The sequence below is a fragment of the Eucalyptus grandis genome, chromosome 6, assembly GCF_016545825.1.
Source record: "Eucalyptus grandis isolate ANBG69807.140 chromosome 6, ASM1654582v1, whole genome shotgun sequence".
NCBI lineage: Eukaryota > Viridiplantae > Streptophyta > Magnoliopsida > Myrtales > Myrtaceae > Eucalyptus > Eucalyptus grandis.
The window spans coordinates 42,115,139-42,141,206 of NC_052617.1; the positions used below are offsets into that span (position 1 = coordinate 42,115,139).

General features: G+C 40.2%; 3 protein-coding genes across 4 annotated transcripts; 1 reads left to right on the forward strand and 2 right to left on the reverse strand.

The window, feature by feature from the left end:
- Nucleotides 1–3,309: 3,309 nt before the first annotated feature.
- Nucleotides 3,310–4,448, reverse strand: LOC104452025 (early nodulin-like protein 1). The gene is made up of 2 exons (XM_010066562.2): nucleotides 4,238–4,448; nucleotides 3,310–3,707 (listed from the first exon to the last, which is right to left on the reverse strand). The coding sequence occupies exons 1-2, from the start codon at nucleotides 4,446–4,448 to the stop codon at nucleotides 3,310–3,312; spliced, it is 609 nt and encodes a 202-aa protein (XP_010064864.2).
- A 2,459-nt stretch (nucleotides 4,449–6,907) lies between these two features.
- On the reverse strand, nucleotides 6,908–8,864 carry LOC104449908 (CASP-like protein 3A1). Of its 2 annotated transcripts, XR_005551895.1 has the most exons (3): nucleotides 8,493–8,864; nucleotides 7,057–7,471; nucleotides 6,908–7,020 (listed from the first exon to the last, which is right to left on the reverse strand). XR_005551895.1 is itself a non-coding variant. In XM_010064215.3 (2 exons), the coding sequence occupies exons 1-2, from the start codon at nucleotides 8,789–8,791 to the stop codon at nucleotides 7,120–7,122; spliced, it is 651 nt and encodes a 216-aa protein (XP_010062517.2). In that variant the 5' UTR covers nucleotides 8,792–8,864; the 3' UTR covers nucleotides 6,908–7,119. The 2 variants fall into 2 exon arrangements, 1 of the variants encoding a protein (XP_010062517.2); XM_010064215.3 differs by having other exon boundaries at nucleotides 6,908–7,471.
- A 9,336-nt stretch (nucleotides 8,865–18,200) lies between these two features.
- LOC104449909 (homeobox-leucine zipper protein ATHB-15) lies at nucleotides 18,201–25,587 on the forward strand. The gene is made up of 18 exons (XM_010064216.3): nucleotides 18,201–19,343; nucleotides 19,715–19,874; nucleotides 20,110–20,210; nucleotides 20,362–20,452; nucleotides 20,676–20,771; nucleotides 20,857–20,970; nucleotides 21,055–21,138; nucleotides 21,320–21,475; nucleotides 21,557–21,631; nucleotides 21,781–21,887; nucleotides 21,976–22,168; nucleotides 22,706–22,891; nucleotides 23,011–23,091; nucleotides 23,333–23,467; nucleotides 23,590–23,915; nucleotides 24,221–24,326; nucleotides 24,682–24,831; nucleotides 25,150–25,587. The coding sequence occupies exons 1-18, from the start codon at nucleotides 19,117–19,119 to the stop codon at nucleotides 25,294–25,296; spliced, it is 2,535 nt and encodes an 844-aa protein (XP_010062518.1). The 5' UTR covers nucleotides 18,201–19,116; the 3' UTR covers nucleotides 25,297–25,587.
- Nucleotides 25,588–26,068: the final 481 nt, after the last annotated feature.

Genomic DNA, 26,068 nt, shown 5'->3' on the forward strand with positions numbered 1-26,068 from the left:
TATCAACACGTTCCTTTAATAGCTTGAACAATCTTCCTAATTGATTCCGTCCAACGGGTAGATTGGAGGAATTTCCTTTGTAAGTGCCAACGGGTATGATGGCATAAAGGAGTATATAAGGAAGACTGTCTTAGTTGTTCAATGGGAGAATTCCAAAGTCTAAAGCTCCTTTTTGTTTAGACAAATCCTTTGAGCGAATACTTGTATACGAAAGAGAGAGTATATATTTGTGAGAAATCTTGAGGAGGTGTGGTAGAACATCTACACTGCGGAATCAAGGCAAAGTTGTGCTGTAACCTCTTTCTTGTTCATAGTGGAATCCAGCCAATAGGCTGTCAGTGAAGAAGAGTGGACGTAGGCTTGATATAAGCCGAACCACTATAAATCGCGTGTTAAATTTTCTCTTTCTCAGTCTTACTTTGATTATCGTTTCCTCCAACTATCTAGTATTGTGCAATTGCTTGAGAAAAATTCTTTATATACCTAATCACCCCCTTCTAGGTACTCATACTAGCAATATCAAAGTTCAGTGTACTTGTGGTGCTAAAAGTTCTAAGGAGGTTCCAAGAACCTATAATAGGTTCAAGGAATCCTTCCCACCCCAAACCTGCACACCTCGCATAAATATCACTTGGAGATAGCCACAAGATGACAATGCTCCGTGTTCTAAAAATCTAGAGATATAGCTAATTTCACATCGTTTCTTTTCATATATCGTACTATATTAAATTATGAAAGTAGCAAGTGATTTGTCTTCCCTCAAGAGTCCACCATGGGGGGACACAGCTGCACGAGAAATGCCTTGCATTGTCGGATTACATAGGCTAATCACTTTTCCCAATCTCATTACTCAGCTCCCAACGGAAAATGACTTGATGGAACCTTGATTGTGCATTGTGATTGATATTGTGCCTTATCTAGTTTGTAATAAATTTGAGGTCATTAACCAAACTTCCAGGACTCAACGCTAATGTCAAAATCATAAATCACACCGGTGGATGTCGATAAATAGAAATTAGATGTGTGATGTTTGTTCACTAGATGTTTTATCAACAGCAACATTCGGATAGGCTTGAGGCTAATAACCTGTACAAAGCCTACACTGATAAATCAGGAATATCTCCTGAACCCATCTCAGTTATATTTTGTAGCTAAATGTTATGAACAAAAAGATGTAAACATGCTAGGACAATTCTACGGTTCCTAGACCTATCAAAATGCATTGTAAATCCATTTCTTAATTCATATATGATAGGCTAAGTCATTATATAGGTTAATTATTGAATAAATGTGTTATAAATGAGTTTAGAACAGCAAAACCCAAAAAATATGGACGTAAAATGAGTTCAAAGTTTATCCAAACCCTCCATGACTTTCTCTTCAACCTCCATGAGAAAATAATAGACTCTTTGGATTGTTCCAAGTTTAGAAAAGTCTTGGTGGGCCCAAATCCACCTTTATAAAAAATATCAAGACAGCTTCTATTTTTCCCATTATTTTTATTTTCATTAATCTTAAGTTCCGTCTATTAGTTATAGGATATTTATTGAAGTATATCTTTCCTTTGTTGCATTTGGTATTGTTAATTTTACGCAATATTTTAATATTAGTTCTTATCATTGCAATTCTTTGTTAGCATAAATCATCTTATTCAATATCTTACTTCTATTTAATTAAAATGTCAACTCCTCTTAGTTATTTTCTTCACTACCAAGTACTAATTTTCTCTTCTTCTTTATTGTGAATCAATACAAAAATTGAAAATTTTATGCAATGTTGAAAGCTAATTTTTTCATATCTTATAGTCGAAATAGAGATTATCCAAATAATATATACACATGAAGAGCTTAAAGAGAACTAAATGGATATGGATTTTCATAGGTTAGATTATGAAAAAATTGTCTAAAAATTTCTAAAGCTATTCCATTTTTGTCAATTCAATCTTAAACATTTTAATTATGCCAATTGAAGCATAAATCATTTTACATTTTGCTAATTGAGTCAATATGGTTAATTTTTGCAAAAATTATTGAAGCAGAAGCTGCCCATTCTATATGGCGTAGCTGGGGTTGACATGGACAATTTTTGATAATGTCTTCAATATTCTTTTAAATTTTTTATTAACTTTTTAATTTTTCTTTTCTTTTTCTTTTTATTTTCTTTTATTTGCCTTCTTTACTTTTCTTTTTCTTTTTTTTTCCTTTTATCTTTTCTTTTTTTCCTTTTTCGACATCAACTAAGGTTAGTAATCTCTAACGCGTTAGTAAATATAACAATTTGGTAACAAAGGTAACTCAATAGAAAGTCGGCACATTAAAAGCACAATTTAACCTTGGTAAACCCTCGATAAGAGTTGATAGCCCAATACTAATGGGTAACTTCACATACAAAAGTTGTTAAGTGACTTTAATTTAGGTTGGTATTTCTATAGAATAGCTAATGAATTCAAAGCGTTTGTAAATTATATAAATAAAATTTTGTAAATGAGTACAGATTATATAAAAAAAAAAATCTCTATCGTTGTTTTTGTGTATTATGATTAGTTAAGTTCAATTTAGTGAACGCATGTCTTCTAAATCCCAAATCTTTTGCGGGTTTTTAGACTCGAAATCACCCCAATGGTCTGAATCTCCAAACTAAATTGCAACCTCATAAAATCTGGGCAAGTTGGGAATCTCATTATTGGAATTGTTTACACGCCTGTGCTATTCTCTCTTTACTGCACTTATATTTTGGTCATTCCCCACTTGTTTGAGAAATGATACATATACCAATACAGCTTTGTGAAATTGATATACCAAGTGATGCCATCAATTGTTATAAGACGTTTGATATGACCAGCTTTTTTTTCTTTTTTAACGAGCACTTGCTACTACATCACTTAACATATGTACAAACTTTTATTCTCCATATAGATTCCTTCGAAGACAACTAGAAATTATACTAGATTGTCTACTTCTCGGGGACAACACTTCAAAGGGACGCTAAAATGGTACAATGTGGTTCGTCGAATCCCGATGGCCAATTCCCAAGAAGGCATACAATTTTTCTTAATAGTTGTGGCACACGCTGTAAATTAATTAAGGCATAGCAACATAACATATTACAGAATAGTGGGCGACCTCCAAATATGTCTCAAATTTCATAGAATCAAATACAAATGCTCATTAAACAAACATAGAATACCTAACAAATCAACCAAACTCAACAGATTAAAGCAGTAGAAATTAAACCACCGTGATAAAATGACGAGTGGAAACTAAATGATCCAACTACTTAAGTTGCTTAAAACACCAAATCCTCGTGACGCTAGTAATAAAAATGCATCATAGCTGCGAAAGAAGCCATAGCCAATGGACTCATGAAAGCCGCAACCGCAACTGATGAGGTTCCCATTGCTGCTCCTGAGGAAGCACTCGAGAGCGGGGAAGCATAAGGAGAGAGGCCGCCCACGCCAGCCTGTGGAGGGTTGGCGATGGAGGGAGGAGTGGAGCGAGGGATTCGGTGAGGAGACATCACGTCGACGATCAAGCGCTGGCCATTCTTGCAGTGATTGGTCGTCCCGCTTATGAAGTAAAAGAAACCGGGCTGGTCGAGGGTGAACGTGCTGTTCCCGTTGTTGAAGGCCGCGATGGGGTTGCTTGTGTTGCAGTGGTAATAGCTCCATTTGTCCACCACCAGAACCGAGTCGTTCTTGTACTCGAAATCTTCATTTTATGAGAAACCGATCAGTCGACGACGAAGCAATATTAACCTCCACCGAACTTTATAGGCAACAGCTCCATGCGTACTCATGTGCTACTCATTTTATAATATAGAATCTGACAGAACGAAATTTCGACTAGAAATGCTTTGCAAACGACGAGCATTCTTTTCTGGAGTTCAAAGTTGTTATAGCCATATGTCCGGATTTCGCACTGAAGTTTACACCTTTTTAAGTAAAAACAAGTGAGATCTATTGAACAAAAAAAACTCATCCCTTCAGGTTCAGGTAATGCTAAAGACCTTCTATCATATGGTAAGTACATTTGAAAGCTCGTCAAGAAATTTGCATGAACAAGAGTTTTGAATTAGCTTTGAAAACCCTAGTTCTAACATCTGCAAATCCACTCAGATTTTTCTACATTCAAATCTCTTCCATGTAACTGAATCTTCCCCTACGTTCGTCACTCACATGAGTAACAACCCCACATTGTCATTGTCCAAAAGAAAAGGAGAAGGAAGAGAAAAGGCTCACTGAGAGAATCTCCAACGCGGAACCTGTTCCTCGTAGCCCAGTCGGAGTAAAGCGAGGAGTTGAGTTCAGCGGGATCATGCCAACCTTCGGCGCCGCCCACTCTGAACTCCCTCGCGGCTTCGACCTTCGCCTCCATGGAGACTCCTCCGACGAGAACAAGAGCGGCGAAGACAGCGACGACCCACTTGCAAAGCCCCCGAACAGGCGCCATTTTGATAGGACTCTTGCACGAAGCGGGCGAGAGAATAACGACCACGAGAGGAGTAACGTGCATGAGAGGTTCGTCCCGTTTGGAGCGAGCGAAAGGAGAAGGACGATTTTATAAGCGGGTTCGGTTTTTTCTCTCCGCCGACGAACGTGGAAGCGAGAGCAGGGGACGTGGCGGTTGGTGGCGGTTGGTCGTGGGGAGGGTGGTCAGAGGCAGCTTCGTCAGTCAAGAAGAAGGGAGGAGAGGGAGGTTTCTTTCTGCTTCCCGTGTCCACGTGTCGTTTCCTGAGGTGAACGGCAGCGACCCGGGGGGGTTTCCGATCGGCCGTGCTGAGCTGGCCCATGACGGGGTCGTGCCACGCCCGCTCGTGGGCCACGGGCACGGCAAGCTGGGCCGGCCCAGAACTGCCCGTGAAGGAGGTCCGTAGCGTGGCTCCCGAGCCGGGTCGGGCCCGACCGGTTCGTCGTCGCGATCGAACCGTTGGATTTGTATCCAGCAGGTCCGAGAGCGTCACTGACATCGCCTTCAAATGGTAGACGGGACGCCTGACACGTTAAGCAACTAGCCGTTGGAATCCGATTCCCAGGGGGACAATAAAAGAAGAATTTTGGAGAGAGATCCTCAATTCGCAAAATGAATGTATCAAGAAAAGAATGGAAATTGTTAACTTTCAGCCCTCTACTGTTTTTCAGATCTTTTAAATTATCAAATTCATTTTTGAGTAGGGGCTTCACATGACACATAATTAACATAGAGACATGGGTGCGCGCCACACTAACAAATAAGGACACTTATGTGACAGGTTTGGAGTCCAATTATGAATGAGGACATAAATGTGGCGATGAGGCAAATGGTGGTGAATCTTACCTGGATGACAAGCAATGCTCACGCTCTTGCGAATCGTTTTGCTTCCAGACAGCAGCAATTCAAAGATCATTTAATGAAACTTGTGCAAATTGAATAGACCTCAATACTTGATTACGCTCGATGTGGGAAATCAATCATTATACAAGAAGATGTTCTTATGAATATAAATCAGAAGAAAATGAAAACAAGTCAAGCACTCGCATTGTCCGCTCACTAGAAAAGAAAAAAAAAAAAAATATATATATATATATATATAAAAATAGAAGATCTTGTCCTATATTTCACTGTAATTTGAGATAGATATGCAAATAAAAAGGATAAGTCATACTAAGATTTCTCAATGCATGAGGGACCTGGGACTCGTGAATTGATCTCACGAAGTTCTAAATGACCCATAAGTGATTTAATATTTACAACCATGTCGATCAAAGCAATTTTCCTTTAAAGTGTGAAGAGATTAGGGATGTGCAAAGAAATCGAAAATTACTCAGACTGCCCAAAACTAGTAGTTCCCAAGGAGATCGTTCCGATTCCTAATTCCAATTTATGGAAACTAGTAAATATTGGTTCGATTCCTGGTTTAGGTGTGGGCCACCCACCCACCCACGCAGATCGAACCGATAATAAATATATATGTATAATTTTTCTAAGAAAAATTTCCGATAAAAAAATTAAGAAAAATAAAAATTCTAAAATCCCTAATATGACCAAGCACTTGTCTCATCTAAGTTGTCTCTATTTTCGCTCACGACCTCAACTCTCAAGGTTAACACCCATCGACTCACGGCATCAATTCTAAACTTTCTATATGAGCCCAATTTTTTTTTTATTGATATTGCAATTAAAAGTTTTTTTTTTTTTTTGCTTTACTTTGACCTGCTAGAAAACATGGCCCTAAGTGATGAAGTTTGATGGGACCGGTTCCATGGATCCACCCCAAAATCGAGTGATTCCCAGTTTCAATTTTTCGGAACTAATATTTAGTGGGTGGTTCCAAATTCTACGATTTCCACACGGACCATACTTACCCCTAGATGAGATAGGTGTAAGAAACAAAGTAAGAACCATACAAAAAAGCATACACATAGATTTTCATCAAAAATTAGCTTTGAATCAATGGAACCTAATCAAGATTCAAAAGCATGGGGCCTTGGGAGCGGTTGAAGGAGAAGGGATGAAATTCAAGAGATGGTGACCTAGCATTGTCTTTGGTTGAGTGATAAATGGACGCTTCAAACAAATGTGATGATTAAGGGCACGAATAATAACCATTATGTTCTAAGTATCAATTTCTATCTGAAAATGAATCTCTTTGTTTTTATTACCTGAACAAGTTGAAAATTGTTTGATGACGACACAAGGACTTGTGTACGAAGACAGGAGATCAGTGTAGGAGTGGTGTCAAAACTCTTAATTAATCCAAGGACTTGTGTGGAAAATTGCTTTGTAAAATGATATTATATTCCACTGAATTCTTGAGTATGATCCACTTACTTAAATTTTTGCATTTCAGGTTACCACGTTCTTTTGCAAAGCAATTGCATATGATTTTTATATCCCTGTGCCTGTGTTACAACCTAATATGTGCTGGTCAGTGATAGGAAGATCCACTCATATATCTGTAACTTCATCCCACATACAAAACAAGCAAGATCCATAGAATTTACTAAGAGAGATGGCTCCAGGAAAGTACATATGCTTCACAGGGGAAGATCGCTTCGGCCAATTCGATCGTTCGTGAGGGCGCGCAAAGCAAATTTAGCTACCGTATTTTAACTAAGGAAGGAGAAAATGGGGAGCTGATGAGTTAATATTTGGTTAGCCAGATGACATCCAGGACGACCGAGGTCGCGAGCAAGATGCAGCTGAAGAAAGTGAAGGCGATCGAGATGGTGACGTGGTCGCAGAAGCTGTGGAGAGGCTTGCAGAAGTTGGGGAGCGCCGTGTGCCTTATCCCCGTGCGGTTCAGGTTGGTGACCCCCGAGGCGGCTGATCCGGCGCTCATCAGCGCGTACGCAAGCACCTGGTCTCCAGCAAATACGAGCCACCCGTAGTTCCTGGAGGGAATTGCCGATGATTTCCTGAGCAATCTTGAGATGCAAATGAGCAGCTGCAGGAACGAGTGAATCGTGACCGCCCCCGAAACACCGACCAAGTACCTGAATTAGTATCACAAGTAAATCGACTTGGACTCGGAGTAGCAATGCCGTATCCTCAATGCTAAGAGGTTATCCGACTAAGATAAATTTGCAATGTAAACCGATGTATATCAGCTCTGAATTCCGCCTTTCAGGAAAAGAAATTTCAACAGACTTCCTAATCATGCATATGTCATCAACTGGAAGAGCTGTTACAAATTTCTGCCAAGAAAGAAAAAGAAAGTAGCACGCTAATTTAGTGAGCTATCGTCGCCCAACAACACGGTCAGCACTGTACGAATGAATCAACAGTACGAAAATTTTCTGTTGGGTCATCGACATGAGTGGAGGCCAAAGATGTTCTCCTTTTTCTTTCGCTTTCTGTGGCTTTTTTCCAGAGAGAGGACAAGATGTCCTAAGGTAAGGACGCTCGTTGGTCACGGGTTCCCTTTGCTAGTCCTCGACACCTTATTCTTAAGTGAGTACCTTTCTTCAGCTGATTGACGGCACAGCCTCACAGGTCGCAACATGACAAAACGAAGCAGGACAAATTTTCTCCCGTTCGGCAAGTCAAGTTCCTCGCAGAATCCCAGTTCAAAGAACCAGAAACGAAGAGAGAAAGAGATAGAGAGAGAGAGAGAGAGAGAGAGAAGAATAAGTTTGCAAGAACTGTTGCATTTTGGACGTAACCAGCAGTGGTTTTGGACAGTGATTGAGACATCTTACCAAGAAGAAAAAAAAAAATGAGACGAAACTCAACCGAGACTACAGTGTATGACTTTTGGAAAATTGATCTGGGAGGAGATGTTGCTCGAAATCATTTCTGTTTAGATCCTTTGCATTGGATTAAGAAAGATCATTGACCTACAACTGAATCCGTATGTAAAGGGTATGGCCCCCCCATGGATTTTTTTTTTTTTCTGCACGCGCTAATAGATTAAGCTCTATCTAGTGATCCTGGAGTACCAAAAATCGAAACCTTTCGCTCACTATACCAACATGGATACCCGCAATCAAGAACGAGAGAGAGAGAAAGGCGTACTCGAAGGAGTTGGAGAAGGACCATTTGGAGTGAACGGGGAACTGGAAGCCGTAGACGACGAGAAGGCTGTGCTGTTTGGCAGTGACCATGAACGAGAACGCTGTCAGGGAAGCCGCCATGCACATGGCCCTCAGGATCGCGTGCGTGACGTCGGCTTTCCGGCCAGCGCCTTTCGGGCGTGGTGCCCCCGCCGGCTCAAGGGACCCGTTCATCGTCGCGCCTTGGCGATCGGCCGCCGCTTTTGTCTCCGGCAGCTGCAGGGCCGCCTCTGGTTGCGTCAGCTTATGTCCGTTGAACATCTCTCTCTCTCTCCGTGAAGAAATAATGGCGGTGGTGCGGGGACTCTGTTGTGTGCGCGTCTGTGTTTTTGGGAGAGACGGAGAGAGAGAGACGGAGTTTGGGAGTGTTTAAAAGAAGGGCAAAGAGAGTGAGCTTAGGCAGCAACTCCTGTTTACTTTAGATTGTTTACAGGACTTTTGTATACCGTTAAGACAAGTTTGAACCAGATTTTAACACAGCCTATGTATTCTAATCTTTCCAGGAATATTTTTAAAGAAATTCCACGGGCAACTGCCCTGTTTGAAAAAATAAAAATAAATTTTTTTAACCGATATCTATGGACAATTGTTGATTGTACCTTGATCATATAAGCTTGATGCATAGAGGATCCGTCGGATCGTGTGGATCCTACGTAGGACCTTTAAAAACTCATGGATTATGCACCAAGTCTAATGATTCAACAACGAGTGAGTACTGTATAAACTCATCTTGTCATATTAAGCCCTCTCATTACACAAACTCGGTCCTTTACCTTGTCAAGGCCAACCACGGGTGTCGGGTGGTGGAGGTCACAATAGACCTGTGTGAAATTGGAAGCATATCCGGCAACGACAGTAAGAAATGATCTTGCATCGACCAACCATCTGATACCGTATCAAATGTCATCTTAGTCACATGGGAAATAGAGAGGCTTTAGTTAATTACCTACCCCTAATCTATGAGCTTTTAAATGTTTCCAAAAAAGTGTGATATTATATGATCAGCATGAGCATAAGACTATAGAGTCTTCGATTATTTTTTGACGAACCAGCAGCCATTATGCACTTACCATTAGTCTCTGATTTGGAGCATTTTTGTTGTATGTGAAATCATAGATTCATGGTGTTCTGCTATAGATCTTATTTATATGCCATGTTGGCCACAGGAAGATGAGAAAAATTTCGTTCTTGCGATATTCCTGTTTTCCAGCGGGAAAATGTCGATTAATTTCACCATAATCAAAATTCAGGAACCGGCAACTCCCGGGCCCACGGCCGATCCCGCCATGGGCAGCGTGACACGTGGCGGAATGCGGTGGTTTGGAGGCAAACGGGAAACCCCGTGAGTGCACAGGACAATTGGAATCGTCGCCTCGGCAATTGTCTAGACCCGAAATAAACAGAAAAAACATGGGTAAAAACGATCACAGGGCACACATTCCACCCGCCGAATTTGTCTTTATAGAGCTGCTATAGGTTTAGGTCGCTCAATTTTTCAACCCTGCTTATTTTACGAAAAAATAATTTTGGAAAAACATTTTCCAGTTTTGGAATTACCTATAAAAATCAACAAAAAAATCATATTTAAATTCGAAGAATCATTTTCACTTTTCAAAAAAGAATCATTTTCTAATAAATGGCTAAATATTAGTACTTGGATAAAAAATTCTACAATTGGGCATGAGAACCCTAGCGCTAGTTTTCAAGTCTATCAAAGCTAGGCTCCTTGACCAAAGAAGCTAGGTGTGGATCCTTGACACCTAGGCTCGAGTCTATGGAGGCCTTGCTCACGACCCTTGATGCTTGTGCTTCAAATTGCGGCACTCGAGCACGAGTTCATCAAGGTCGGGCTCGGGTTTATTAAGGCCAAACCTAGGACTTCCAATGCTCAAGCCTATGTCTCAACAACCAAGTTTGAGTCCAATGAGGCAAGGCATAGGACTTGGTGCCTATGCTCAAGTCCTTTTATGTTGGTACCCCGAACCCATCGAAGTTGGCCCAAGATCCCAATGTCTAGGCCAAGATCCCCAGCACCTAAACCTGGGTCCATCAAGCTTGAGTGTGGAACACTTTCGAGTCTCAAACCTAGGTGTCAAGGGACCCCAAGTGGTGCTCAAGCACCAAGATCCTAATATGCCCATTGAGATCTCAAGTCTAGTCTTCATGAATCGAGCCCTACCTAATTGGATGTAGGTCCATGCATAGGCACCAATGTCCCAAGCTCAACCTCCATGAAACAAGGCACGAGTATTAGGGTCCCTGGCCTCGAGCACCAAAATCTTGGCCCAATTTCCATGGACCCAAGACCCGTGCCCAACCCTGGGCCCATCTAGGCTAGACCTAGTTTCACATAAGCTGAGTATAGGATCCTAGTACCCGTGCCCAAGTCACTAGCATCCGAGTAGTTGATGTCTCTCTAGAGAAACAAAAGCAAAAATTCATTTTCAACAACGACAAATAATTTCAAATTCATGTCCAAATTTAAGTCAAGTATTGGAAAATAATATCATTTTCTCGGAAAAATGGTTTCCAGTAAAACATTTTCTAGAATGTTAAATTTTCTATAAAACAAACGGAGCCTTAGTATTAAGAAAATTCTATTTTAATGTCGGTACATTTTTAACTTTTTAAACGAATTACACTACTTTATGACCAAAAGAAAAAAACGAATTACACTACTTAGAGGTTTTTTTAAGTGGGACTCTTTCACTTACAAATTATGTAACCAAATCTCTCAACACAGAATTCGACTAATTCCAGCTGATGTGGTCGTCGAAGTATGCTGGAGTTTGAGCAGATTAAGCGCTGCCTAAGTGGACGTTCGAGGAGCATGGAAAGCGAAGGGATGAAGTTTTTATTTTATTTTTTCCTTTTTCCTGACCATTCACTAACCATATTGGGTTCTCATGTAGATAACGTTTAATCCATGTTACGTTCTGGCAACCTCCGTCGGTCACACCAATTAGATTTGGTCGGGTTTCGTACGGAGAGGACTTCATCAGAAATTTACCGCAAAATAGAAAGATTAGAAAAATGGGAAATTACATGGACTTGACCAGAAAATTACCAAAAAGTATAGGCTCGAAAAGTAAAACTTTTATTTTAAAGTAACTTGTGCTCATTTTATTCCGGTCAAATTGAATAGAATAAAAGTACGAATAAAAGTGAAAATGTGAATATTTCTGGCGTGTAGTGAGTAAGTTCATTTGCTTAAAAGTCTTTTTGACGACAAATGTTGACATATAGCTGCGCTTCCAGACAGACGCTACAATTACAATGATGGCTGCGTAGATGCCTGCTCCCTAGCATATCTAGGCAACAGCAGTCGGAAGATCTAATGACTTGTTAGATATGGTCATGCGAGGACGGCATTCTAGCTCCAATTTCGGCCGCGAATTGGGCTTTCCGCACGCCCGCCCTGCTATCCGGGAAACCCGCATGGGCCAGAAGGCCCACGATGACAGCGAAGGTGGGCCTCCTTCTGGGCCCAAAATATCTCTCCATATCCACATTCACATGCCTTGGGATGAATAATATAGGAGACTAATGTCTGTCGGAAATCATTTTAGAGTTTGTGTTCTGAAATCTCCGACCTTCGTAGCAGATTGTGGTCATTTTGAACCTCGCATTTTTTGGGACGTGGATTTGGTCGGGCTGGTTATTTTCCTTAGACATATTTGCTTTTTTTTTTTAGAAAATATTATCACCAATATACTTAAAATTGAAAGTCAAAAGAAAAAGAAGAAGTAAAGAAAAGAAAGCTGGAGTCCATTGGGAATTGGGGTTCCTATCTTAAGGGGGCGATGGCCATCATTGCTCTCCAAGGTGCCGATGAACTCGCCCCATCGATTGCCTCCCTTCAATCCGTCCCCTCCTTCGACGAAGCTAACTCACGCTAAGATTGCACTTTTTGACATTGTTTATTTTTTTATTTTTCACAAAAAGGAATAATTTGATAAAAATATTTTTCTAAAAATAATCATTTATATCGTTAAAAATAATTAAATAGTGAAAAATATCTTTTATTATCAATTACACCATGTATAAAAATGTTTTTCTGAATGACGGAAATTTTAATCGTTAAATAATTTTTTATGAATGATACCAATGATTATTTTTCTAAAAACATATTTTTAGATAGTTCATCTTTCTTATAATAAACGCGCTTTTCATCTTTAATCATTCGAGTAATATGTAGTGCACTTCTCCTCCTGTCGTTTAATGTTTTTGGGGTAATGGACGAGCGTCCGCCCAATTGTCGCCGTTTCGTTCGTGATTTTGTTGGCCAGCGACAGATTGGAAAAAAAAAAAAAAAAAGAGCAAAGGAAAGAGGAGCAGGTAATTGACATAATAATTACATACATCGAGTGTTTCCTTTTTCCCTTTTTCCGCAGCTCCTTCCGCCTCAATTTTCAAAATTCAACGCCACGTGTTCATTCTTTTTTTGCACCGGATATATAAAAAGCGGGGACTCTCTCGTATTTGCCAAAACCAGCCCGATATTTTGCGGGGCCTCGCCCCGGTGGCGCGGCCGCATAAATCTCCGATCACAGCCAACCATGCCTCGTCGTATGAAAGAAAGATCATCATATCTAGCGAGTTTCACATAAGTCCCGTCAAATTTAAGGATTCGAGTACAATGTTTTCTTTATAAGATTCGGATGACACGTTTGCCAGATAACTTACTCACTTTATATCTTTAAATATTTTTTGAACAAAGCGAAGTACGGAAGTAGAGAGAAAAATATAAGAGTTTTTTGAGTTGTGAATTTTGTGCATAATAACGACATGTGTAAATATTGTAAAAAAAAAGTCTAAACCTATTGTACAATAATTGATTCAATATTAAACATTTAAATTATATTAATTTAAGCTGTAAACATTTTTATGATTTGCCAATTTAGTTATTCCGCATGGCAACGCTAACTGGCCTACATAATATGATCGACATTGATATTGACAATTATTCTAATTATTTAAAATTATTGTGAATTCTTTTATTTTTCATGTTTCTCTTTCTTTTGACCTTGTGCCTAGACTTAGAGAAAAAAATTTTAAAAAATGCAAAATTTGTCAGTGTCAATATCAATGTCAACTATTTGTTTTGCTGCCGCGTCATGTAAGATGAGCAATATCCCCATTGGCAATAACCGGCAAAATTGTATGAAACAACTAAACTGACAAATAATCAAAATGTTTATGACTAAATTGATGATTATTAAATTTGCACAATTGAAGAGTTTAAAATTAATTTGATAAATGTCAAAAGGTTAATAACTGAATTAACAGTTGCATAATAGGTTATTTATTTTTATTTTATTTTTATGATAATGCCAACCGAGCCTTCTAGTGCAGTCATTAAGTGCTGGATAAGACTAATTCTCATCTTATAAGTTGTATCCCGGTCATCGAATGCAATCTACAATGTCTCTCGTGATAAATTCTTAATCTTTTAAGTGAATTTGCTAATATCCCTGCATCATATAATTGTGTTTTTTTTTTGTGTCGCGTCAAATTATAACTGTTTGTTTCGTAATTATTTTAGTTATTTGCGACCTTTTGTCCCCTTCTTTTTAATATTTTTTCCCTTTTTTAATGATTTGTCCTTTTATTTTAACATTGCATAATTGTGCCGCCGGCGTTCCGTGCGTATAATGAAGGACGTCATTGAAGAAATAATTTAACTCCGCATAATTTAACTTAAAAAAATTAAGTATCGTTGACACGAGAAATTTGGCCCGTCGTTGACAGTTTGGTCAACGAAAACCTATTAGAGTTATCGTAGGAGCATAAATAGTCGTGCTAATAACAATTAGTTGACATAGTGCAACTAATCAACAAGAAGACTCGGTTTAGTCGACATAAGTTTCAACGAGAAATAGTTAAGTTCTAGAGTAAAAACCGTCGATATAGCGAATGATGTAACCATTAAGATATTAGACATAATGTAACCTCTAATAATCGCATATGGGATTAGGAAATTATTTGTGGATTTAAGTTCGATAACCGTTTGTGTAACCATCAATCTTGAGTTATAAATACCCCTAAGTACATTCATGTACTTTCATGTCATGTCTTATTATTTACTTTATTATCTAAAATCTATAAATGAAAATTTACACTTTTAGAGCAGGTTTGATAATTATTTTGTTTCTGATAAAAAATTTTACTTAAAAATAAAAAATTTATTATATTTTCAGGAACAATTTATGAGTTTTTAAAGGGATATGGTAACTGCCCAAAGCTTGTATTCTCATAATAGAAATATGCTCAATTTTTTTTGTTTATTTTAATATTTTAACAAATTTTCATACTTTTCTCTCTTTTTTTTTCTTTTTTTTTCCTTTTATCTTATTCCTCCTCCTTCTCTGTGGTTTGTGATCGGCTTGACAAGGCTCAACGAGCTCGCCTAGCCACCGTGAGCCTGACTTGGTCATTGGCGAGGCTGGGCCTTGTCTTGGCTAGGTGAGGTCGATTTCGCCCAAATCTAGCAAGGTCGAGCTAGCCCAACTACCAATGAGTGCCCGACAAGCCTTGTCGGGGGCCAGCAACCCTCTAGCAAGGTTGTTGACCCTCATTCGGCCAATCGCTAGCCACGGCCAAGGCTGGCAACCTCAACGATTGGCCGAAAGGAAGAAGAAGAAAAAGAAGGAGGAAAGGAAAAGGAAAGGAGAGGAAAGAGAAGAAAAAATAATAAAAACTGGAACTGATTATAGGAATTATTTACGAGAGCAATAAGTAACTTTTTTTATTTCTTAATTCTATTTCAAATCTATTTTCGAGAAAAAAAATGAGTTTTATTCCTGAGAATAAAAAAATTTACCAAATGGATTTACATTTTTTTTTGTTATGGAGTATAAAAAAATAAAATTAGTTCTTTTCGGAAGTGTTACTAAATAAGTACTTGATTGGTATCCTCGTTACACTCGAAAGGCGTCTCAATGGTTTTTCCCATAAGACAAATATGTTGCCCTGCTTGCTTTCTTTCATTCTCGCCCGCGTATATATTGACATTTAACTCAACTAAAAAAGTTATATAAAGGTCAAAAGATGGAATTATCCTCTGTATTAATCTACAAAGACCGATGAGCTGTACAGGTCTTAGTCTTACGTTGGGTGAAACAGAAAAGACGGTAGGCAAATCATCCCATCCTCGGGAGCGTCGAGCATGATGCTGACAAGTTGCCTAGGAGAATCGAACTCTTAACATCAAGTATGAAGAGTCGGGCCAGGAACTTCGATGCACACCCCACGAATCTAAGTCATTTAGTTTTGCATTTTGGAATTTTTAGTTATCCATCATGATGGGTTTTGAAAAGTGACATGTCACTCTCTACGCATTTCATTCTTTTCCCTGAAATTTCTTCCATTTTAATGAAGAAACTTGCTTTAAATAAGTAAAACCGCTCTCGACTTCGAAAGCAAGACAAAGCATAGAAATGGTACCCTCTTTTATCTTGAAGTGGTGTAATGGCTCGAGCATGTTATAGGACACTCAACCACTCGTTTGAAAATATTAAAGACTATGATTGAACGTATCGATATTTATGACGGAGATTGCATGAATATGACTGTAAACCATAACAATAACCAAACATGATCTTAGGACTTTATTTGCTGTTAATAAAAAAAAATGGTAGTTACATTTTATGTCACTACAAAATAATTACACGATAATTCACGGGTACATGTCACACATATTTTAGGCGTTTTGGATTGAAAAAGAAAGAAAAAGGTTAAAGTACCCGGGTGGGTAAAGTTTTCACAAGCAAGAAATGAAATGTGCAAAAAAAAAAAAAAGGGGGGAAGAAAAAAAAGAAATCCAAGATCACTGTGCAAGCACTGTAAACCGTGACTTCACTCTCTGTGAATTCGTAAAGATTAGGTGTCAAATCCGATCGCAAATCACGGCCCCATCCGGCAGCAACACACACTTGCATAGGACTCTCTCCTCCTTCCTTCCTTCCTTCCGCCCTCCCCTGCTGAGACCAAAGCCCAATCAGACAAATCCAACGATAAGAGGCCAGCTAACACCCCTCCTCTCCTTGTCCCTACAATCCCTCAATATCTATTACATCACACACCCACCCCTTTCGTTTTCACGTCTCATCATGTCCCGTCACTCGAGGGAATATATATATTTTATATTATATACATTATATATATATATATATATATATTAAACATGTGTATGCGTACGTGAGCGTCGGTATGTCCGAATGGGGATGCTGCAGCATACGGACACGGGGGGGAGTTGCGATCATGACGTAGCCTCATGAAAACCAACTCCTGCTTCCGAGCCAAAGAACAATAAATTCAAAAGAAATGAGTTGCCCCCCCTTTCTTTTTATGGGCTCTCTTTCTTTATGGGGTTTTTCAGCTTTAAAATCCGAGACGCATGCAAGAGAACTCATGATGGTGTTCTCTGTGTCCCACGCCAGGCCTCTCCTCTCTCCTCTCTCTTCTCTCTCCATCTCTCTCGTGCTCTATAAAAGAGTATTTTATAAGTTTCTGATGCAAGCGCGCTCTGTTTCTTGAATTGCCCCTTTTGATTGCTGTTACTTACCAACTTTGCCATTCCACAGGGGAGTGCCCTTGTTGGGGTAAAAATCCCGATGGGCAGAATTTGCCAGGAACGGGAAGGTCCAAGAATAGTCGTGTAGGGATACGATAGTTCCGAATCCGAATCGCACTTCTTTGAATCTGGCATTTTGGGATCTTTTGGACAGAGTCTGGTTAGCACCTAGCAGGTTCTGTGGATTCACTAGGCGAAGATGGCAAATTTGTTACGTGCATCCTCAGTTTCTCGACAGCGATTTTAATGGTTAATTGGTTAATCTTTCCCTTCTTTAGCATTGTTTTCCAATTCCCAAAAATTCCCAAAAATTCCCATAAAAGTATTCTTATCAGGAAACCGAGTACGTATTGCTCTCATTCTTGCTCGTTATCAGCTCATGTTTAGGTACTTGTGTTGATGAGTACCTCAACTTTATTTAACGCATCAAATGATGACCTTAATCCAAATACATCTCGCATTGTATTCTCTGTCTCACCGCAAATAGATAGTCCCCCATTTTTTGTTTCCAATCCTAGAAGGGCTTAAAGCTAACGGAGTTGTCACGTGAATCCTTTGGCAAGTTCTTGCGATACTGCATTAACTGCCCCCATTAGATAGATTTGCGCAGAGGTTAGCTTCTTTTCTCTGCGTACAAAATCATTAAAGATTACGCTACACTGTTCACGAAGATCCGCAAGGAGAGAGGGGGGACAAATGTGGTTTACCACCTCTCAAAGATTTGACTTTTTGCAGGAATATCTTTTATCCCTTTTGTCTGTCTCGAAGGGCATTACTGGACCTCACACCTCGCCTCACTAGGCAGGGGAACTCATTAATGAATTTTGGAAAGCAAAGCATAGATGGGGAAAAATTATATACTCATATTAGTTTGTTGCTTTGTTTTGTTGTTGTTGCGCCCGGTGAAGCGAGAGAGACACTGCTGTGTTCAGGAATAGTTTTTTTTTTTTTTTTGGGCGACGGACCCTGTTCTGAGCCGAAAGTGACGAGCCAATGAAAGCACGAACGCGCACAGAACAGAAGAGGGGTAGAGCAAAAACCAAAGTAGAACCACTTTCCTATGCAAATAACAAAGCCTTCCTTTTGGTCTCTCTAATTCTCTCTCTCTCTCTCTCTCTCTCTCTCTCCAACTCTCTTTACTCAAATTCAATGAATTGTATTGCTTTTTCTCCATTTTGCAGGGGCAGGGAATAATTATCACCATATCTGAGATCTCCTGTTTTTGACTCCAAACTTCTCCTCCCTGCCCAAACCATCATCTCTCCCCCTCCCTCGCCGCCTCTCTCTCTCCTCATTTAATGGGTCTTCCCCGATAGTTTTTGGATTTTATATCCTTTTCGTGAAAACCCCCCATTAAAGATGTGTGGACGAGCAGATGAACAGTGGATTCAGAAGAATCTTTATTGGCGCGATGAAGATCGGTGAGGAGGAGAAGAGAAGAGCTTCTGTTGCCGCTTCTTCTTCGGCCATTTGTTGCTCCTGGAGCTGAAATTCGGATCTGGGTGGGAGCAAAGTTCGCGACTTTATATGCATGCCGAAGAACTCGCCGCTGAGTTGACTCGTTGACTCGCTCGGATCATGTGACCCTGAAGAGTTGAGCTCCGATTCTTGAATAATAGGCAAAAGGGTGTTGGTGTTATGTATGAAGCTTGCGATTGTGAAAGGTTTTAGGTTGAAAAAGCGCTGATCTCTAGAGAGAGATTTTTCACTGTTCGTCTTGTGTTCGGTGATGCTTCTCAACGGGACAACAAGGGATGAGACTGCGTAATTAGACCGGGGATAATATTTGCTTTGTTGTTTGTATCAAGCAGTTCTCAAGATTGCACTGAAATCTTGGGTATTTGGCATTTTGCATGTGGGTGAGAGTTCTAAAGAGGCGAGAAAAGAAAAGGAGGGGTGCTTTGGGGCCAGGCACTGTGGACTATTTCCTGAGAAGTTCTGCCGTTTCTTTTCCTGGAAAGTGAGAAATTTTCCCGGAAAGTGAGGGTGATTGAATTGAATATTTCTGGAGATGGCAACCTCCTGCAAAGAAGGTAAACTCGGGCACAGCAACAGTAGCAATAGCTTGGACAATGGGAAATATGTGAGGTACACGCCTGAGCAGGTTGAGGCCCTCGAGAGGCTCTACCACGAGTGTCCGAAGCCCAGTTCACTCCGTCGCCAACAGCTGATCAGGGAGTGTCCCATTCTCTCCAATATTGAGCCCAAGCAAATCAAGGTCTGGTTCCAGAACCGAAGGTATGTCCATGTCCCTTTCTTTTTTTGGGTTACTGTGACAGTGCGAAGATGCATTTTTTGAAGCTAGAATACATGGCAAGCGTGTGTCAGTTCGTGAAGTTCCGTTGGTTTTCTTCTTTCTTGTAGTTGAAGGGTGTTGTGTCCTCATTGCTCTATTTATTTGGTTGGTAAAGGCTTGAAGAGAATCTGTTCTTTCTTAGATTTTGGGAAGCGGTGCCCTGTGTTAAGTAGTTGCTCCAGTGTTACGAGTAATGCGAAGCGTGTTGTCGAAGTTAGTGTTAACCAGTACGATGATTCGGTACAAATGGGCATTTCCCTAAAGCAATATATGTAGTCACATGCCAGTACCCGTGTGCTTTTGCTGATTGCAGATGCAGGGAGAAGCAGAGGAAAGAAGCTTCCCGTTTGCAAGCTGTGAACAGGAAGCTCACTGCGATGAACAAGTTATTGATGGAGGAGAATGATAGGTTGCAGAAGCAAGTTTCTCAGCTGGTGTATGAGAATGGCTATTTCCGCCAACACACCCAGAACGTACTTTCTCTTTTCCTTTGTATATCTCTGCTATGGAACGCTGTGAAATACTCGTAGATTTGATTTGGACATATAGCAGTGGAAGATCATTTCTTTATTTCGAGTTCTTAGTTTTCACGTTGTGATTCTGATAGTTTGCAAATGACTAGGGTTTTGTTTCTTTTTAGTTTCATGAGTGTTTTGTGTGATATGAGTTTTTTGGATTAAGACATGGTGGTGAAATTGTTTCTTGCAGACGACGCTTGCAACCAAAGACACAAGCTGTGAATCGGTGGTGACGAGCGGTCAACACCAGTTGACATCTCAGCATCCTCCCAGGGATGCTAGTCCTGCAGGGTTAGTGGGGATGTGGTTGTGGTGTCACTTTCTGTCATTTAAAATGCCCTTTCGATCCTTTTCTTTTGTTTTTGTCTTCTTTCGCTGTTAAAAACAACGTCCTGGTTCTTTCCTTGTCTTTTTTAATAATTTAATAATTTTGTGTTTGCAGGCTTTTGTCCATTGCAGAAGAGACTTTAGCAGAGTTTCTTTCAAAGGCCACTGGAACCGCTGTGGAGTGGGTCCAAATGCCTGGAATGAAGGTATCTTTGGACTTATTTTCTTTTTCAGTATTTGGCATAAATATCGAGACAAAACCTGGAGAGCTTTTTACTTTGTTGTAAAAATTGGTTTTCATAGAAACGCGGAACAATCAGTTCTATTTTTGAACTCTATTCGATATGCAAGAGTATTTATTTTTTGTTGTTTCTAATTTGGTGTTGTGTTTGCAAAGAAATTGACAAAGACATCTGTTAATTTGTTTAGCCTGGTCCGGATTCCATTGGAATCGTTGCTATTTCTCATGGTTGCGCTGGCGTGGCAGCACGAGCATGCGGACTTGTGGGTCTTGAACCTACAAGAGTAAGTGCCTCAGAACCATTCTGTCCAATTTGTATTTGGAGCTCGTTCCATTTTGTTCATTAATGTGACTTGGAAACTGATGCAGGTTGCAGAAATCCTAAAGGATCGACCGTCATGGTTCCGTGACTGTCGAGCCGTGGATGTTTTGAACGTGTTGCCAACAGCAAATGGTGGAACCATTGAGCTGCTCTACATGCAGGTGATAATATACACTGTGTGAAGTGTTTTGCTACTCTAGGATGTAGAATGTAGAATGTATCTCATGGTTCTGTTCATTATTCAGCTCTATGCGCCAACAACCTTGGCGCCAGCCCGTGACTTCTGGTTGCTGCGTTATACTTCTGTTCTGGAAGATGGGAGTCTCGTGGTATGTTGGTGAAAAACTGGTTGGCTAGTGTTTGGTATTCTTGTTTAGACCAGGAAATATTGTTTTTCCCCTACTTCTTTTCTTCAGCAGTTGTCATATAAACACCTTTGCCATATCAGCTATGTCTACTATGTCTTTGGTTAATTATCATTGTTATTATCTTGATAAATATGACATTTAGGTGTGTGAGAGGTCACTTAAAAATACACAAAATGGTCCAAGCATGCCTCCAGTACAGCCTTTTGTCCGAGCAGAGATGCTCCCTAGTGGCTACTTGGTACGTCCATGTGAAGGTGGTGGTTCAATCATACGCATTGTTGATCACTTGGATCTAGAGGTAAAAATTTTGAAGTATCTTCAATGATCTTGCTTGAATTATATCTTGCTGTTCAATAGTACTAACTTGAGCATCTTGCAGCCATGGAGTGTGCCTGAAGTACTGCGACCATTGTATGAGTCCTCCACAATGCTTGCTCAGAAGACGACAATGGCAGTGAGTTAAACATGAATCATGGCTATATTTAGACTCAACATTTTTTAGCATATCTAAGTGTTCTATTAACTGTTACTTTAACACGGTGAGTTTCATATTAGTTGGAGGGGTTTTCTGATCCACCATTTTTTCCCCATCTATGAGATCAGGCTCTGCGACAGCTGAGGCAGATAGCTCAGGAAGTTTCACAGCCTAATGTTTCTGGCTGGGGAAGGCGACCTGCAGCACTTAGAGCTCTTAGCCAGAGGTTAAGCAGGTGAAAATCATCTTCAAAAGTTCAGCTCATGATTTGATTGCTGATGGTTTCTTGCTGCTGCTTTGAACTGATAAACAATGATGTGCAGGGGATTTAATGAGGCTCTTAATGGATTTACTGATGAAGGATGGTCGATCATGGGGAATGATGGCATTGATGATGTCACTATTCTCGTGAATTCATCCCCTGACAAGCTAATGGGATTGAATCTTTCGTTTTCAAATGGATTCCCAGCTGTGAGCAACGCTGTTCTATGCGCGAGGGCCTCTATGCTCTTGCAGGTGAGAATGCTAATCGTCTTTTTTTGCCAAGTTGTTTTAGAAAAAAATTTTGCTAAGCAATCACCATGTGGATTCATGATCCTACTAAATATAAGCATGATTTATAGGCTAATCGTTGGAGGCTATTCTACTTAGTGTCATCTTTTAGTTTAATTTTGATTTTTGTGGGTTGTGATGGAGCTAGTACTACTCTTTCCATCTGTTCTCTAGAAAAGCATGCTCATAAATTGTTTTTAGTGCATTGAATGGCTTACAGATTTTTCTGTAAACGACACTCCCATATTTGTTATTTTGTACACTCTGGGCAAATAGTGTGCAACCTACATTCTGATGATTTAGTTGTCAAATTCCAAAAAAAGCCACCCACCCTGGCCACAAATAGAAGAATAAAAGAGTATCCTTTAGGAAGTTCCTTCAGTTCAGTCTGGGTTGAAGTATTCTTCTGAATGACTTACCTTAGTGTTTGTTTCGATTACTCTTTTATGTCTCTATTTCTAATCTCATTGTCCTGGCTTGATCTTTTTTTTTTTTCATCAGAATGTGCCTCCTGCAGTCCTCCTTCGCTTCCTTCGTGAGCACAGGTCAGAATGGGCTGACAACAGTATTGATGCATACTCAGCCGCAGCAGTTAAAGTTGGTTCCTGTGCTTTACCTGGATCACGTATTGGGAGTTTCGGGGGTCAGGTTATACTTCCACTTGCTCATACTATTGAGCATGAAGAGGTATGATGGATGGCTAAATACCATATCTGACACCCTCTTGCACCATCCTTCTATTTTGTGCAACTCAATTGTGATTATCTATTTTTGGTTGATCCATATCTTCTCTTGTGCTTTTTAAGTTCTTGGAGGTCATCAAATTAGAAGGTATGGGCCACTCTCCAGAAGATGCCTTAATGCCTAGAGATATATTTTTCCTGCAAGTAAGTATTATTTCTGCTTTGCTTGTATTCTTGACTATTCTATTAAATGTAGGAAGCAATATTTTTGGCTTCATCAGTCACAATTTTCATGCAGACCGCTGATATTTAAGTTAATGTATAGACTAGAATCATCTGATGTATGCTCCTCTCACTCTCTTGCGCGTGTGTGCGCACGCATATATGTGCCGTGGTTGTCTTGACGTTTTTGGTTAATCTCTTTTTGCTTTTTTTATTTTTCCAGATGTGCAGTGGAGTGGATGAAAATGCTGTGGGAACATTTGCCGAATTGATATTTGCTCCAATTGATGCTTCCTTTGCTGATGATGCACCTCTTCTTCCTTCTGGGTTTCGTATCATTCCTCTTGATTCAGTAAAGGTGAGGCTTAAACTTACATTAGTCAGCATCACTTCACACTACTATATTGGTAATCAATTCATACTAACCCTCGATTCCTGCAATTTCTTTACTGTTGCATTGATTATTGTGTTGCACTGCAGGAAGCTTCTAGCCCTAATCGCACATTGGACCTTGCCTCTTCTCTTGAGATCGGGCCAGCTGGAAATAGGAGTTTTAATGATATTAATGCTAATTCTGGTTGTACGAGATCAGTGATGACTATCGCATTTGAGTTTGCATTCGAAAGCCACATGCAGGAACATGTGGCCTCTATGGCCCGCCAATATGTGCGTAGTATAATATCCTCGGTGCAGAGAGTGGCATTGGCACTCTCTCCTTCCAATCTCGGTTCACATGCTGGTCTGCGTACACCTCTTGGCACTCCTGAAGCCCAAACACTTGCTCGCTGGATTTGCCACAGTTATAGGTCTGCCACTCTTTATTTTCATTAGTAATGTGAAAGGGTCATGATGCATTCTCCAATAAAAAGAAAAAAATCACGAGGCTATTGGAATTTTTTTTCATAAGTTTAAAAACAATGTTTTGTTAAGAGGAGGTGTTGCGCAAATCGTGTTGGTCTTTTGTTGACGCACATATATCCTCACTGTTGGCAGTTATATAAGTTCCTCTGATTTTGGTACATAGCTGATAACTTATGTTTGGACAGTAATTTTGATTGATGTGTGAATGTCATCTTATGTGTCTGATGGACCATCTCTGCAATAATTGCAGGTGCTACTTGGGGGTGGATCTTCTCAAGTCCAGCAATGAAGGAAGTGAGTTGATTCTCAAGAACCTGTGGCATCACTCAGATGCTATTATGTGCTGCTCTCTTAAGGTGCACTCTTACTCCCTTGCTTAGGATATCTATGAGAAATGATGCACAAGGAAATCGTTCCTTTACTACGGAAAACAGATGTGCCTCTCAAGATTGTTGCCAAAGCAGCGATCTCCTTCAGAAGATTTAAATTAAGGTCGCTGGTTTTGTGAACTTAAATTTCAGAAAGACTTATTTGCTACTGTTCATGATGCATCTCGTATAAATGGACTTACAAGTGAATACTGTGCGTCACAGCTCTGCAATAATACTGTAGTTCGTCTCTATATGTTGTTTCTGTGCTGTTCTTGTATTATGCAGGAACATGCTCCATTTTGCAATATGACCTATATCCTAAAACCCCTCTTCCTTGCAGGCCTTACCCGTATTCACGTTTGCAAATCAGGCAGGTCTGGACATGCTCGAAACCACCTTGGTGGCGCTGCAAGACATAACCCTGGAAAAGATTTTTGATGATCATGGCCGAAAGACTCTGTGTTCAGAGTTCCCACAAATCATGCAACAGGTCTGTAACTTCTTCCCACATTCTTCTAACCCAAGACAGGATTTTTAGGAAAAGCTTCTGATCAAATGGGTTCAGCCAGAAGTATTCCTATGGCAGAGAGCTAGGACTAGATGCAATAGAGGCCACCTAAATTGAGTTTTTTGCTTGTTGATGACATTTCTGTTTTATTTAGCTGCTTCAATTGGGATCTCATTGTAATTGATTACATTAGCATTTGAACTTGAACCGTTTATCCTCTGAAAAGTGATCTCTGCATCTGTCGGATTTGTTGAAACCCCAGTAGGTTCTACAGACTGAGCTGCTTGAGTTTTCTTGCAGGGTTTTGCTTGTCTTCAAGGTGGGATCTGCCTCTCGAGCATGGGACGACCAGTGTCATACGAAAGGGCAGTGGCGTGGAAAGTTATGAATGAGGAAGAGAATGCCCACTGCATCTGCTTTATGTTCATCAACTGGTCTTTTGTGTGATTTCTGTTGCAGAAACTAAGGTATTAAGCTATGTAAGTTGTGAAGAATGACTCTTCATCTAGTAACTGCTACTTCAAACTCCTATGGTCTGTGAACCTTAGAACTGATGTGTCCTCTCTTGTTTAGACGTTCGTCATGTGGACGCCTGGTCGATGTCGACTCTTTTGCCATGTCTGTGTAGTGGTTATGAATGGACGTGGATGTTATGCTTGGAAGTGGTTGATTATCATTTTCGTGCTGTAGATGTGGACATTACTTTGTTCTAGTTGGAGATGAATTGAGTTTCTGGTAGAAAAGTGATGACTGCAACCGAACTAAGTGCAACGATTGAAGGTTTTCGGGATATTTTGTACAATCATTAGTGTTGTGTTGAACTAGGACCGACTCAAGGCTCACATCCTCGTGCTTGTGGTATCCTCTCTCCTGTGAGTTCCACGAGCGGTCCAATGAGAGCCAAGATTGTTGTGTTGTACAGCCAGAAACTAGTAGAAAAACCGGAAGAAGAGGGAATTACACGGTTCGACTTCCACTTCGTTGTCATGGTGGCCACAATGGATATACCTGTATGCAATTCGTTACGGCATGATTCTTTTGACGTTTTGTGCAGCGCATGTTCCGAAGAAAAAAGAGAGGAATTTCGTGGGACTGACGTTGTTAGCCCCTATTGAGTTGGAACATGGAGTCATGATTGCATGCGAATGTACCGCTGGCTGCAGACGTGCACTCAATGAACTGTAAAGACCAATGGCTCATCATTTCTTATCCCTTTGTT

Coding starts and splice junctions, on each gene's coding strand:
- LOC104449908 (XM_010064215.3), bottom strand. CDS start 8,791: ATGTTCAACGGACATAAGCTGACGCAACCAGAGGCGGCCCTGCAGCTG. Junction 7,472..8,492: donor TCCTTCTCCAACTCCTTCGA/GTACGCCTTTCT, acceptor ATACTAATTCAG/GTACTTGGTCGGTGTTTCGG.
- LOC104452025 (XM_010066562.2), bottom strand. CDS start 4,448: ATGGCGCCTGTTCGGGGGCTTTGCAAGTGGGTCGTCGCTGTCTTCGCC. Junction 3,708..4,237: donor CCGCGTTGGAGATTCTCTCA/GTGAGCCTTTTC, acceptor CATAAAATGAAG/ATTTCGAGTACAAGAACGAC.
- LOC104449909 (XM_010064216.3), top strand. CDS start 19,117: ATGGCAACCTCCTGCAAAGAAGGTAAACTCGGGCACAGCAACAGTAGC. Junction 22,892..23,010: donor ATACTATTGAGCATGAAGAG/GTATGATGGATG, acceptor GTGCTTTTTAAG/TTCTTGGAGGTCATCAAATT. Junction 23,916..24,220: donor TGGATTTGCCACAGTTATAG/GTCTGCCACTCT, acceptor CAATAATTGCAG/GTGCTACTTGGGGGTGGATC.